The 14,947-nt window shown below is 38.5% G+C and overlaps 2 protein-coding genes across 2 annotated transcripts; one reads left to right on the plus strand and one right to left on the minus strand.

The window, feature by feature from the left end:
- Positions 1 to 2,157: 2,157 nt before the first annotated feature.
- On the plus strand, positions 2,158 to 6,159 carry pdcl3 (phosducin-like 3). Its single transcript, XM_026145526.2, has 6 exons — positions 2,158 to 2,293; positions 3,245 to 3,362; positions 3,510 to 3,600; positions 3,943 to 4,086; positions 4,955 to 5,163; positions 5,591 to 6,159. The coding sequence occupies exons 1-6, from the start codon at positions 2,288 to 2,290 to the stop codon at positions 5,734 to 5,736; spliced, it is 714 nt and encodes a 237-aa protein (XP_026001311.1). The 5' UTR covers positions 2,158 to 2,287; the 3' UTR covers positions 5,737 to 6,159.
- Positions 6,053 to 11,046, minus strand: nms (neuromedin S). The gene is made up of 7 exons (XM_026145527.2): positions 10,696 to 11,046; positions 9,030 to 9,076; positions 8,571 to 8,627; positions 7,875 to 7,901; positions 7,729 to 7,782; positions 7,221 to 7,295; positions 6,053 to 6,506 (listed from the first exon to the last, which is right to left on the minus strand). The coding sequence occupies exons 1-7, from the start codon at positions 10,931 to 10,933 to the stop codon at positions 6,474 to 6,476; spliced, it is 531 nt and encodes a 176-aa protein (XP_026001312.1). The 5' UTR covers positions 10,934 to 11,046; the 3' UTR covers positions 6,053 to 6,473.
- Between the last annotated feature and the right edge of the window lie 3,901 nt (positions 11,047 to 14,947).

Below are 14,947 nucleotides of genomic sequence, written 5' to 3' on the forward strand. Positions count from 1 at the left end.
ATAAGGAACACATAGAGAGATAATATAGGATATATTATCCCGACAGATCCACCGGCAGGTGCACTTCACACCTGCTTCCATTAAAACCCACGCTCTCTGACACTCCCACAGTGTGGGTTGAAACTGAACCACGCAAAGTTTCACTCCTGTTCTGTGTCACTGCAGACTGCGATTGCGCTTTGTACTTGTTTTATCAAACAATCTGCTGGATCCTTGGCTTAAGGTTAACTGTAGGTTGCCCGGGATGAACAAAACCTGTTGCAGCGGTGGGCGTTTGAATGAACAGTTTCACAACAGATCTAAATAACTCTAAACCTCTAAAATTAACAGAGTATATGACATAAAAATAACTCTTTTGTGGGCAGAATGTGCTTGAAGCGAACCACCCCCACAGCACAAACGACCTTTATGATAACTCGATTAAACACAGATTTTTTTAAGGGGCCAATAAACCAACCCATTCATTTGAAAATAAAACTTCGGCTCCTTTATTCACAAGGGGTCGCTCGACATGTTTTGACTGGGGACTCTCTTTTTTTGTCCTTATACCGGAAGCCCTTCCTGAGGTAAGCCCAAAGGGGTTTCCTGTGATCAAACCTGGGGCCTTTTTTTTTCTAAGGCACATCTGTTAAACACCACACCTTCAATTTTTGGATATTTTAATGGTGCAACTTGACAGGCAATGTTGACATTAATGAAGCTCCCAAAATAAAATTATAAATAAAATGATAGCCTATAGGGTGAATCTGGGGCTTTGAGTAGTTCGCTTTCCGCCCTCCTTTAACAGTGACAGACCAGCAAAAAGAATATATCTATATTCATATATAGTCACATGTGATTATTTTTGAGCTCGGATGGATGGCAGTGGTGTAAAGCTGAGGAAGAAGGGGAAGAAGAAAAAGAGGAAGTTAAGTAAACAAAATGACCGCGGTCAAGCGGAAGGATCTCACTGTGTTACCAGTTTCATGCAAACATCTATGAAAATCTGTGAATAAAAAAATATGTACACCAGTACTTACTGTTATTGTGTGCATAACGTGGCACCTATCCGTATATGAATCGCTAATAACCTATTCACTAATTTTTTAGTAATGTGCTACAGGTCTACCTAAAAAATCAGTCAGACAACTACAGCTCATTCAGAACTCTGCTGCTCGAGTCCTCACTAAGACCAAAAAAGTGGACCACATCAGTCCAGCTCTGAGGTCTTTACACTGGCTGCCTGTCCGTCAGAGGATAGACTTTAAAGTTCTGATGCTGGTCTATAAAGCTCTGAATGGTTTAGGACCAAAATACATCAGTGACCTCCTGACCCAGTATGAACCTTCCAGATCCCTCAGGTCATCTGGATCCGGTCTTTTATCAGTTCCCAAAGTCAGAACCAGACACGGAGAAGCTGCATTCAGCTTTTATGCTCCTTATATCTGGAACAAACTCCCAGAAAGCCTCAGATCAGCTGAAACACTCAGTTTATTTAAATCCAGGTTGAAGACTCACCTGTTCTCAGCTGCATTTGAATAAAGCACCAAATCCACACTTTTAAGCTTAAATTTCAAAACTTACATTTAACTACTGATTTTATCTGTTTTGATTTTATCTGTTTTGATTTTATATACTGTTTTGTTTTTTTGTTAATTTGTTTGTTTGTTTGCTTGTTTTAATCAATTTTAAATCATGCTTTTTATTTGTTTTTGTTTCTAATGTCTCTGTAAAGCACTTTGAATCACCTTGTTGTTGAATTGTGCTATACAAATAAACTTGCCCTGCCTTGCCTTGCCTACACTTGAGAGGCTTTGCGTTGTGTGCCCTTTTTACATCCCACAGTAAATATTGTACTCTGTGTGTGTGTGTGTGTGTGTGTGTGTGTGTGTGTGTGTGTGTGTGTGTGTGTGTGTGTGTGTGTGTGTGTGGCACCTGTTTGGATTCGCTCTCAGCAGCCACAAATGGAATGCTCCGCTCTCATTCCTTATATGGGCATATTGCGCCTCAACAGGAACTTGGTGTCTCTGTTATTATTGTCCTCCCCGTGAAGCGTTTTTTTCCCAGTCCTTCTAAAATCAGGAATTTTTGTTTTTATACCACAGTAAAAAAAAATTAGTTCAGTAAATGTTTGAGACATTATATAGATAGTTACAGGGGGCTATTTTAATGCTGGGTATTTTTTGTGCGCATGTGAAACAGTCACAGGTTTTTGTTTCCTGTCGGAATCGATTTGGCTGCGCTCCTTCTATTTCCGCGTCTGGGAGGGGAACAGTGGTGTGATTTCAGAGAACTCTTATCAGTCAAAATGCAGGTTGGTAAACCTTCTTTAGTTTGTTAAAAGTCACAGCGTACCGGCTGTGAATGAGAATACTTAATGTCATTTAAAGCCGTGTAACGTGACGACTTAATTTTCTAGATATTTAGCCAGCAGTGTCTCTGAGCACTCAATAGCTTTACACTTAGCTAGCAAGCTAGCCCTGTAACACTTCAAACCAGTTAAAAGGTCTCGGAATAGTCTTGGACCAGAGTTGAGACGATTACTGTCAAACTAAAAATAAACGTTGGCACACGAAGACTTTTATATGGTAGCAGATTTGCTAAAATATTTTGTGGAAACGATAAAAGAAAATGTAAAAACTTTTAACCACTGATAAATCCAGTGACCTTTAGTCTTTTAAAAATGTTTATAGTTTATTTGAGTTTAATAAGTGTTTATTAAAAGGGTAAATAACAAATAATGTTTTGATGTTAACTTTATAACGACCTGGAGCCTATACTACGAAGCGAGTTCAACATACCCAGGGCTGTGTTTCCGTTATCTGGATTCACTCATTCTAACATTGGCTATAAAGATAAGCAGTCACCCAAAGCTGGGTATCAGCTTGCTAAGTCACATCAAAGGGGATCTATTGACCAATCTAGTAGGGACGTTTCACGGATCATGAGGCTTTTCTTTCGCAGAAAATGATCCCAATGAGTGCCCATAAAATATGATCTGCAAACAAATCCACTCAGTTTGTGATCAAATAGGAGTATAGCAGAGCTCTTATACATTCACTTTAAGCAACTATAAAACACATCCAGACCCATAGAGTGCACATGCCTTATCTTAGTCCATAGCACTATCTTAGCTTATTTGTTAGATCAAGTTAACTCGTGGAAGTAATTTGTTTGCACAAAGACTGACCTTGGAAATGTCATGTTGTTTTTTCACATCACATGGAAACCCAGATTAAAAGAAACCTTTTTCTTTTCTCTTTAGAACCCAAATGAAGATACAGAGTGGAATGATATTCTGAGAAAGAAAGGAATTCTTCCTCCCAAGGAGACACCTAAGGAGGATGAAGAGGAGGAGCTGGCCCTCCAACAGCAGTCTGTTGGTAAGAGAGATCAGTCATTCTTTGTAGCTTAAACTGCAAAAGGCAAATTTTTATCCAACCTAACATAGTTTGCAAATGCCAGTTAAATGCACATGAAATATTCAGATGTATTATTTGATATGTTAATGGGTTTTTTTCTCTGATCAGTTAAAACATATGAGGACATGACGTTGGAAGAGCTAGAGGAAAATGAAGATGAGTTCAGTGAGGAAGATGAAGCAGCCATTGAGATGTATAGGTAAACAATACAACAACTGGAGCACAACTCAAGTAGAGTGGAACAAGAATAAATAATTTCAGCTTTATGCTGGTGGTTAGTTGCCTGTTTGTTTACACCTTCTGCTTGCACCCATTAGACCTCTTGATCTGTTATTTTTTTGGTGAGGTACTGTTAAATTATCTTGGGAAAAGCTGATTTTAACTAGAATGTGGTAGTTAAAAGTATACTTAGTATTTTCTGTTGGTCATGAAAAAGAAAACATTTTTGCTAGAGAAGAAAATCTCTGTCTTAAACTTTTATTGTGGATTGATAGTCATGTGAGTTTGTCGGGGTACTGATGTAGGCTGCGTCTCCTTGCAGACAGAAGCGTCTTGCCGAATGGAAAGCAACCCAGATGAAGAATGTGTTCGGTGAGGTGGCAGAAATCTCTGGACAGGACTACGTCAAAGAGGTCAACAAGGCTGGAGATGGCATCTGGGTGGTGCTGCACCTCTACAAGCAGGGGTAGGTCATCCAGTAAGCATGAATGAGGAAAATATCGAGTGAAGTTTTTCATTTCGTGTTTATAAGGGTATATTTACCATTAATCTCAGTTATTTTACATGCTTTTTCTTTGAATAGACTTAGCACTTCCAGGTTGCTGTTATCATTAAAATGTTTTAATTGAACAGTCGGATTATGTTTGTCCAGTTTTATATATTGCAGCAATTAAAATGCTATTGAACAAAATCTCAAACAAATCTACTCTCAAAGTTAGAGAGAATTTATTTTTGGTGATGTGAAAAGCTGTTCTAAGTCCAGAACACTTCATGGTTGGAGGTGATCCTGGTATTTTGAGCAGGTAAACTGCAAACCGTTGCTGTTTAAAATACAATGTCTTGTAATTCTTAAAATTAAATTCTTTGATTTGTTAAATTACCTCAAATTTATTTGATAATGTGTTATTTCCATTCTTTATATGCTTCTGCTTAGATATGAGTATTTTTTTTTCTTTTCTTCATGCACTTGGTTGCTGTTTGAATATCTGTTTTTGTGTTTTGTAGTTTGGATAAAATAAGAAGGGATCAGTTAGCCAATGGCAATCTGGAGATTTTGTAATTAACTAACTGGCCAAATAATTAATGCCATTGGGCCATCGTTGTGGCTCACGTCCCCAGTACTGTGCCTAAATGTGATTCGTATTGGTATAACCATTCAGTACTGCTGATCTGATGCTGTCTATTTCATATTCCACACACATTCACTTGGGGCAGGAAACAATTACTGACATTAACATTAACTGACATTACATTAAAAATGAGCAACTGTTGTCACAAAGTTTACCACCAACAGGTCAGTCTGATGTTTTCTCTCCATTCATCTCCCTTACCAGCATCCCTCTGTGCACCCTCATCAACCAGCACCTGAGCACATTAGCCAGGAAGTTCCCTCAGACCAAGTTCCTCAAGTCCATCTCCACCACCTGCATCCCCAACTACCCCGACCGCAACCTGCCCACCATCTTTGTTTACTGTGAGGGCGAGATGAAGGCCCAGTTCATCGGTCCTCTGGTCTTTGGGGGCATGAACCTGAAAGTTGAAGGTAAGAGGCGACTTGCTGACAAAACCGAACATTTTTTAAGCACAAAACTAACTAACTGACTGTAGGCCTGACAGACCTATCTCTGAGTGGATACAATGATCGTTTTGTGTTGTTTTAAACTGGAAAATATCAGGAAGGTAGGTACACAGGTGTTGGCATTTAATCTGAAATTTGTTTTGTCATGTTTTCATTTTTCAGCAGTTGCACTTTTAGTCAGGCAGTTTGGTTTTAATGATAGGTACTGTTAGAATTCTATTAAGTCACTAAAGCTCGTTTGAGAGTTATGAATTTATTTTCAGTACATCTCAGTGTATTGCATGTAACTTTGGACGCTGCAGTTTGTCAATCTGTTGAGCGATATTGCATCGGCTATACCTCATGTTATGCGATTGAAGTGTCTATAATTCATGTTGTGTGTCCCAATCAGAGCTGGAGTGGAGGTTATCAGAAACTGGAGCCGTGAAGACAGACCTGGAGGAAAACCCCAAGAAACAAATCGAAGACAAGTTAATGTCATCGATAAGAAGTTCACTTCATACACGAAAAGACAGTGACTCAGAGGATGAGGATTAAAAAAAAGTAAACACCTGTAACTTCAACCACAAAAGCCGTGTGACAGCTACATGGAAAACACTGCGAAGACCTTAAAACCGAGCAGAGGGGGCGGCTTCTCCTTTGTCAGCATGTGCGTTGTGTGTTGTAACCATGTAGGTGGCGCTCTTATACTGGATCAGTCCTGTATTTGGACAGGCCACTGGGCTGCTGGAAAGTGTCAAACCTGCATTATGATCATCCTACAGTACATTTCAGCAGGGGAAACAACAACTGTTTTGTAATTTGATTAAACATTGAACTGTATCAACTACGTCCTCACAAAAGCATCACAGACGAGTTTTAACTTTTTTTAATACCGTTTCATGATAATTATGTCACAAAATGTACATGTACATTTAATTCTGGTAAATTAAATGTGAGTTCACCTCTTTGCCACAGCGATCAGTGACGGTTTTGTGTTGTTTTGTTTTAGATACTCATGTCTTGTGTAGCAATCTGCCAAATTTGCTTTGTGACAGTTTCCGTCCAATGACACCAATTTTTTATTTATTTTTTTGCATTTGCAAGCAACAAGACACACGGCAGCTTTAGCAACACACTTCAGTTTTTTTCCAGCTATACAATCAAATTGTTTCTGTTAACAAAAAAGTTACAGATGCTGTTGCGTGGTCCATCAGTTGATTTTGAGTGTGATGTCCGCAGGTGGATCTGCCAGCTGCTCTTCTTCTGATACGTGTGTGTTTGTTTGTTTCCTTTTACAACATCCCCTCTGGCAGACCTCGAATCTTCTGTTTAATTAGCAGGAGATGAAGAGAAAGAGTCAGTCACTACATTGAACCTGAGTAGTAATGCAATTAAAAGTGATACATGCTGGCTAATTCTTAATCACTGGTTCACTACTTCTTCACTACCTGAAAAGGTTAAGTCTTTATAGGCAGAAGAGAAATGAGTGGAAAGTATGGGGTGTGTGCGTGTGTGTGTTTTCGAGAATGTCTGCTGTATGTGCAGAGAAGAGATGAAAATGTTTCTGCTGTTTTTAGTCTTAATAATGGAAAAAATGCACATTTTCACTTTAGTGCCATAGTTTTAGCATTTATTATATCTCTGAAGTGTATGGAGTCAATTTTAGAGGGGCTAAAGGACAGTTTGGGCAACTTTTTCATGTGTGCTGTGCCAAAAACATTTATTTCCCCAAATTTTAATCTAGTTTCTTAACTGTATTGTTTTGCCTACTTAGACATTTTTAGTGAGATGAAATGAATTATGGGAGCAATAAACAGTTCCTGCTTGAGCAGCTCAAAACCCCTTCAGCTTGCAAACACTGATTAACGTGAATGGCTCACCAGCCAAAAACAGTTTACTACCTCCAATTGTTAAGTAGGAAGCTTTAAAAGTCCCTAAGCTCAAATGTCTGCAGTTTTTCTATCCGCTTCATTCATAACCCTGCTCTGAAATCTCCAAGTAAAAAAATCAGTTAAAAGCATTCAGATCTGTGTTCTCACCAAAAGTACCACCTTCTTCTTTCTCCTCTGGGAAAGCTTTGGTGAAAGTCGCATGAGAGGGTGAACTGAATGAGACTGGAGGAAGAAAGGGAGAGAGCTTCATGAGGATCTGCTGAGTAGGCCAAAAGACCAGAATTTCGCTCCAGATTTCAGTATTTAAAGTCGCATTTGCCACCTGCTGTCATGCTGTATCAGCTCTGCGAGCGAGCCGACAGCATCCAAATGGCCAGCTCTGAAACTGAAACTTACTTAGGTTTGTTTGCCGTTTTCGGGGGTGAAAAAAAGAGTCTTTAGATTCGTTCACTTCAACAGGTTTTGAATAAAAATTCATAATCAACCTGAAAGCCTCAAAGCAGATGTTTTGTGTTCTCCTTTTCCACCCATGCTGCCAATTGAAATGACCAAAAGCAGTTTAAGCACTGCATTAAATTAAAGCAATAACTCTCGAAAATGACAAATAAATGGAAACATCAGACACTAAGTTTGATTGGTTTGCTCATTTGCTCACCTCTTTTTGTACAGCTCCAACAGAGTTGCGTGCTTTGGAGTAATGAAACAGGAACTGGGGGGTGGGGAGCAGAATCAGTGAGCTGGTGCTGAACAAACAGCAGAAATGATGGAAAAGTGTAAAGACAACTAGGGAAGAAAACCTACTCTTTTGAAGACATTCTGGACCTGCTCCTGTGGGGGAAGGAAAACAATTAGGCATTAATAACAGAATTAAAGTTCTCACACTCTATCCTGCCTCCATTGACTCTTGAATACAGTAAACAGGCAAAACAGCAATAATTCAGCAAAACGTAAGAGAGCACACAATGATTCCAGCTCTGTTACTTCCTTTGGGTATTGTGGTATCATGTCATGTTGTCTTCCTGTTGACTCGGTGGCTCACCTGCCCACTCCATAACTTCAAAAAGAGATAAACTTGGGTAGCAACCCAGACATAGTCATGTTTATCCTGCTAACCGTCAGGATAACCGTCTAAAACTGTCTTTTTTTAGAAGCACTTTTTTTTTGTTTCATCATTTCTCCTCTTTGTACTTCTGCCTCTGCTGTGATGTAATGTTTTTTATTTAAAGGACGTGCATTTGACACAGCTTGCTGAAGAGAATTGAAATTTGACATGTGACCATCTATTGAACTGGACTTTTATTTTTTAAGGATTAGTTTGTCAGCTGTGGTTTGAAGGTATGGTTTTTCACAAGTCAAGCATTAAAAGCAGTTTTTAAAGTCATATAGTTTGTGATCATACGTCGAAAACCCCTTTAAAGTGTTAGCATGAGGCCTATAGCATAGAATAGAATAGAATAGAATAGAAACCTTTAAAGTAGCTTTAAAATGTTTGCCTACCTCATTCTGGTCTCTCCGCAAGACACCACTCAAATCATCACTTCTGATCCCTCGCACCTGCAGACAAACAGTACACTTATTTACAGCTTGAAAGCTGGCAGTGAATGCAACATAATACCTTTGACCAGTGATTTTTCTATTCTTACTTCTTATTTTCCCATAAAACACAACATCAACACTGTTTGAAAGTAAAATAGAACATTTGTACTCAAACTTCTAAGTGTCTGTATATTTCTTGTCACAGAGTTGCTCAAAGCACCGAATGTGTGGCTGAGTGCAGATGACACTGTTCATCAAACTGGCAATAAGTAGTGCTAATTACACAAGAAATGTAGACCAGAATGAGTGGATCATCCACTAAGTTAGGAGGAAAATAACAACAGCAAAAACAAAAATTGTAGAGACTTTGAAAAATGCCTCAGTGATGGAGGGATGATTGTAAATGAAGAGTCTCACTACCTTTTGTAACACTATGCCGTCTTCCCACTGATCAAGAGGACTGGCATCTGGATAAAGATACACATAATGTTAATACTTATCGATCTTTTTATAGTAGGGCAGCATAATTCAATAAATGTAATATTGTAATTGGACTGATACCACGATGTCATGCATATGTAGTCCAAAATAATAATTTAGAAGTCCTGTATCATCATTTATTGTATTTTTATGTGTTCAAATTTCATATTATTAGTAAGCCTCTAATATGAGGAGGCTGCTGGTGTATGTTTGATGCAATACTACATATGACTGTGAGGCTCGGGCTGCTCATGAGTGACTGTTATCGAACGACATGCTGAAAACGTTCAAGCTTTCCTCAATAAGCATCTTTAAGCTGTCAAAGAAACATTTCAGAATAATAACATACAGGTTGGAGATAGTGTTATGAATTTCAGAGATCTCATTAAAAAACCTATTTGGACCGACATCTACTGGTTCTGTATCATTTCATTTACATTTTCTCCATGTTAACATGTTGCTGTCTGCATAGATGTGCTTACGTCACTGTGCGTTTCAGAGTTAAAACAGAGCGCAACATTTTAATATGAGGTCAGGTAAATGCTTTCCATCCAGGTATCACACTCCTTCATTTAGAAGGGAAATTTATTTGATAAATCATTTTAATAGGGGATCGGTACTTGTAATAGAGTACGTTTTACATTGATATAATTCTACTGGTACTAAATTTTAATAATAAATGCATTTTTTTCTCTTACAATGAGTCATTTATAAAAGATTTCCCCAGTCTGAGCAGAGCACCCAGACTGGAGTAAGACTGTACATATTGTACCAGTTTTTGCACTTGCACACATTATGACTTTTTTTTAAAAAGTGGGATAACCTTGAGCTAACATCACCTATAGGGGAATTTATGAAGAATTATTATTAATCAGAATCATACATTATGCCTATCACATCTTGGTGTATCACCAGTCACCATTCATTACATCACAATCCATTCACTACATACCAATTTTATACTTTTGTTTAAAATATCCAGTGAAGAAGTCTTATTAATTAAAAAGACTGCGCAAGATACTGCATCTTTGAGTACAAAGCACATCAACCTATATTTATTAGCTCATTATGGATCTATACAGCACTGATAAATCATTCGGTGACAATGAATGATTGAGTTAGAACTTATTAACCATTTCAATGTTGGCTACGTTGTGTTACATTGTGGTGTTAGTCCCTCTTTAATTGCCTCTGAATCCACCTATGCATTGCTTTTTTTTTTTTAACATATACTGAGAGTTTAAGTGCAAGCTGAAATAGTCCTACAACTATGACTCAGATATTCCTTATTTCCTGAAACCAGTGATGAAGCCTATTTGTTATATAGTGAGCTGGAATTTTCCACTTCTTGCATCAGGATTAGTATACCATAAATAATTATTTTAAAAACTTACACTAAATGTACGACTGGCTTCATAACTTACAGGCGCATTCATAAAGATATAAAACCTTAAAAAATGCACTCAAAATTACACTTTGCTTATAAGCGATCACCACTGAAAACAACTTTTAGAGCATGATTAATTTTAGCTGCCAAAAACAACTCATGCACCTTGACGATGGTGCTGGTTTACATGTATCTGACTCAGTATCATGCTTCACCCACCTGTTGTGCTCCAACATCCAAAGCAAATGAATAAACACAGCAGAAAAAGTTGTTGCACAGCTGACAGAGTCATATCTCCACTTTCTTCTTCTTCTTTTTTCTCTCTGTGTTTGAGGAAGGTCTGCTTGACGTGGCTCTGCTCTCCGGTCTCGTCTCCTAACAGCTGTGAGTGTTCTGAATGCATTGCCCTCTGCCCGCAGCACTTTAAAAGCACGCAACTTTGCTGGCTGACATGCATCTCCTCAGGTGGCCAATCACAAACACACCAATCTGAGCATCAGCAAACCCGCTTGCGCAATCTCCAACGCACCTTGCACTCCCTCCATCTCTCTCTCCCTCTCTCTCTCTCGCTCCACTCACAGGGCGTAGAGTTGGAAAAATACAGAGCACTTGGAATGTTGAGCTCTGGGAGTATTGGGCTGTTTTGCTGCGTGGACTGACGTCAAGTTGATAACAAAGATATGACTGGTCTCCTTCAGGAAAAGGAAAGTGGATGGTGAATCTGATTAAGAAAAACAGCCAATAAACTGCATTAAATGTTAAAAAGATTACCAGCATTTAATGTGAACTCCTGCTGGGAAATCGTTATTAACGAATGATGACTGTATGAGGTACTCACATATCGCCTAATTAAGATACAGAAACAAATGGACACTCTCAGGTGATTCCAAAGATCTGCAGCTATAAATGAATATGAAGATTCATGCTCTCCTGTTCTGGTCTTGATGTAAATGTTACTGGGATGCGATTGGACGGTGATTAATTTTCATATGAGGAGATTTGTATGAGCTTGAGTAATATGGTATGTTTGCTTTAGTCAAAAAGTTCTGCTTTAAAACAACCTAAAACAGCATGTTGTTGTTTCTGCTGGGTTATCACATGCTGTAGTACGTTCTTACAGGACACATTATTTCTAAATGACTTGTGTTAAATCCTGGCAACCCTGGACTTGCAATATTCCTGTCACTTCAAAGATAATCTGGAAATGTCAGGGAATGAGTCTCTGCTTCGGGAAAACCAAGAATTGAGCTTTAACTTGTTTCAAACCCCTTTAGAAGCCTCAGCAGCTTCTAAAAGTTTCTGAACACAAGAGTTTCATCAACTAGGGAAGTCTAATTTTTCAGCTAAATCTTATTCTGAGAAAGTAAGACTGGCCTGGCATCTGTTAGACTGAAAACCCTATGAGAAGCTACAGGGCAAGTTAAAGCTTGCTAAAGCTTCCTGAAGTAAGCATTCATAGATAGATAGATAGACCTGAAGCCTGCATACGTTGTTGTTTTATTTAACAGATTAAGCAGCACACCTTGTGTCAGGTGGTGCTGTGACGTGGACACTGTATGTTATTCTTTCAGGGATTAACTGTTCTGATCGAGTAGACTGGAGGCAGAGCACTGCACTCATATTTCCCCTGACACTGACACCAGATTTTGTACCAAAACCTACTAATAAAGGTGAATCTGCATTGTTACACCCTGGAAACACTTAATTTTTTTCTTATTCATTGTTTTGGTTTTCCTATTTTTTTTCCCAGCGATCAACTCACAGGTGATTAACACCCGATTCAGAACCTCTGCTGTGTTTTTTAACCTCTTTTTATTCATTGTTTTGGTTTTATGAAAAAAATCTGTCCCACAAGAAGCAGATAATCTGTTATCTGTGATAGACAGACTTTCGTTGTAGACAGGCAGAGAGGAATATATTAAACCAAAGGTTACAGACAAAAATGATCTAATATTTTTTGATAATCTATGATTATCTCTCACCCCAACCGGTCGCAGCAGATGGCCCCACCCTGTCCTCAGCCTGGTTCTGCTGGAGGTTTCTTCCTGTTAAAAGGGAGTTTTTTCTTCCCACTGTCACCAAAATGCTTGCTCATACGGGGTCATATGATTGTTGGGTTTTTCTCTGTATGTATTATTGTAGGGTCTACCTTACAATATAAAGCCCTTTGAGGTGACTGTTGCTGTAATTTGGCGCTGTATAAATAAAACTGAATTGTTTTTAATACCTTTTGCTTAAAAGTCTTCATAAGAAATCTGCATAAGAAAGACGGACACTTTTCAATGATACAAATACTAATTTCGTGCATTCATATTTTGCTGTTTTGCAATATGTTTTTATCTTTCTGTAGCTTTGCTTTTATTCTGTTTTGCATGACTGTGGGTACCAGTGCATTTACATAAACCCTGACTGAAAAGCTTAAACCTTAAACATAATTTAAGTGATTATCAAATGAAAAGTCTACTCAACCTGCTGATTGAGCCTCTTTGTCATGCAACAAAGGGAAGGGGGAAAAAGCAATAAACTCAAACATTGTTTACTCTTGAATCTTTCAAGTGTGCGTATATGAAGATCTGGTAATCAGGGGTCATCTTGTGTGATTGCCTTGTACAAAAACAAAGGAAATGGGAATGACTGAATCACAGAGAAACAGTTGATTTGTTTCTCATTTTGAAAAATAGACATGCTCCATTCCACGGCACTTACGCAAAAACCAAATGCTTGATTTAAAACATACAGCAATGACGGATCTGATGAGAAATAAATGGTTATTTTTTCATTTGTACTTTCAGTTTAGGTAACACGTATGTACGTACCAGTTTTACCTTTGCTATTCAAAGGAAACACAAAAAACTATGATACCAAGCTAATGAAGTTTTTGAGTAGCAAACAGTGATATAGCAATAAGAAAATTTGCAAAAATGATGACTTATGTAACTTTAACATTGCCTTTTACTACTTTTAAAATAAAATAAGGATACTGGGGTTTGACACGGTGACCGCCAAGGTGATTGCTCTCTGGTTCGGTACAGCTTTTATCTGTCACACACATGAGGTGGCCATACTTTTCACCCTGTCAGAAAATAATGATCATCACATTTTTCAGTAATCTACGTTTGTGGGCTACAGTCAGAAGATAGTTCTTATTTTCTGTTTGGGGTTGGGTGGGTAGTGTTTTTCCCTAAATGGTAAATGGACTGGTTCTTATATAGTGCTTTTCTACTCTGTCTGAGCACTCAAAGCGCTTTATACAACTAATTCATTCACCCAATCACACCCATTCACTTCTAAGCTTAATTGCTAAGTATCTAACATTCATACACATCCACACTCTGATGGATGCATCAGAGAGCAACATGGGGTTAGGATCTTGCCCAAGGATATTTGGCATGCAGACTGGAGCAGCCTGGGATCGAACCACCGGTTGATCTGCTCTGCCACCTGAGCTACAGCCACCCCAAATGAGCAGTAGAGACTGATATATTAGATAAATCATATCTGTTAAAGCAGAGCTGTAGCTATAATGTAGCAGCTTAGGATGCAAAACCATATTTTTCAGTCTGTGGTCTCCTGTGCTTCCAGTTCTGATCCTTTCTCTTGTGCTTGTGCTCCATGGCTGGTCTATGGCTGCCCATCTGGCACACCTATCTGGCACACCTGGCTCCAATCACAGTATCACCAATCCTCCACCCTCTCTCAATGGCATCCCCTCTTACCAGTTGCTATAGAAACAGCCTCCTCATTTGTTGTTTTAAGTTTTCTGTAATGAATTCCCTCGTGATCTGTGGCGCTCCAACGTTGACTCTGTTCTGCATGTGCCAGTCAGATGCTCTCTTTGTTCAGTCTGCCATAATCTCTTTTTTTCTATATAGTTGTGGCCAGGTTCTGACATTACTGGAGTTTTTTTTTTTTTATGTTAAGAAATATAGATTTTTGTCACATAATCTTATCGTCTCCATGTGCAGGCATGATTGCCGCCTAGAAATAGACCACGAGAAGGTTTGGGTTTTCTTTTTATATGATCCTGGGCATCTAATTGCATGATGCAGACAAATAGGAGGCATGTATTTTAATCATTCTGAAAATAAAGTTCAAAATGTTAACCTACAACAGGTGTGTGGAAGACAGGACTGTATATACACTTAATAATTACACAGCAAGACACGGAAAGGAGAAGAACTTGGCTGGAAGTAAATTAAATTTAAAAAAATGGCAGAAGAGTGAGCACAAGAGGGCAAGAAGGATGTGCTGAAACAAGGCAGAAAGGGCACTAGAAGCGCAGGAGAGGATAATTAGTATAAAATTGATGTAGGAGCTAAACACAAAAGGACAAAAAAATGATATCATACCAGAATAACAGAGGAACAGAAACAGAAATGTAACAAACATGAAAATTCAAACTTCAAGCATTAGAAATGTCATTGAAATGTGTCAGTGCAGGAAAAGCAGACAGTGTGAAATGGTTCTACTG

Source organism: Astatotilapia calliptera, chromosome 16 (genome assembly GCF_964374335.1).
Source record: "Astatotilapia calliptera chromosome 16, fAstCal68.1, whole genome shotgun sequence".
Lineage (NCBI taxonomy): Eukaryota > Metazoa > Chordata > Actinopteri > Cichliformes > Cichlidae > Astatotilapia > Astatotilapia calliptera.

What these genes read in the sequence shown, in the direction of transcription:
- nms (XM_026145527.2), bottom strand. Translation starts at nt 10,933, where the DNA reads ATGCATGTCAGCCAGCAAAGTTGCGTGCTTTTAAAGTGCTGCGGGCAG. An exon ending in TGCGGAGAGACCAGAATGAG is followed by an intron (nt 7,902 to 8,570) that starts GTAGGCAAACAT and finishes CTTCCCCCACAG; the next exon opens with GAGCAGGTCCAGAATGTCTT. An exon ending in TCCAGAATGTCTTCAAAAGA is followed by an intron (nt 7,783 to 7,874) that starts GTAGGTTTTCTT and finishes CCCACCCCCCAG; the next exon opens with TTCCTGTTTCATTACTCCAA.
- pdcl3 (XM_026145526.2), top strand. An exon ending in CCTCCAACAGCAGTCTGTTG is followed by an intron (nt 3,363 to 3,509) that starts GTAAGAGAGATC and finishes TTCTCTGATCAG; the next exon opens with TTAAAACATATGAGGACATG. An exon ending in CTGCACCTCTACAAGCAGGG is followed by an intron (nt 4,087 to 4,954) that starts GTAGGTCATCCA and finishes CTCCCTTACCAG; the next exon opens with CATCCCTCTGTGCACCCTCA.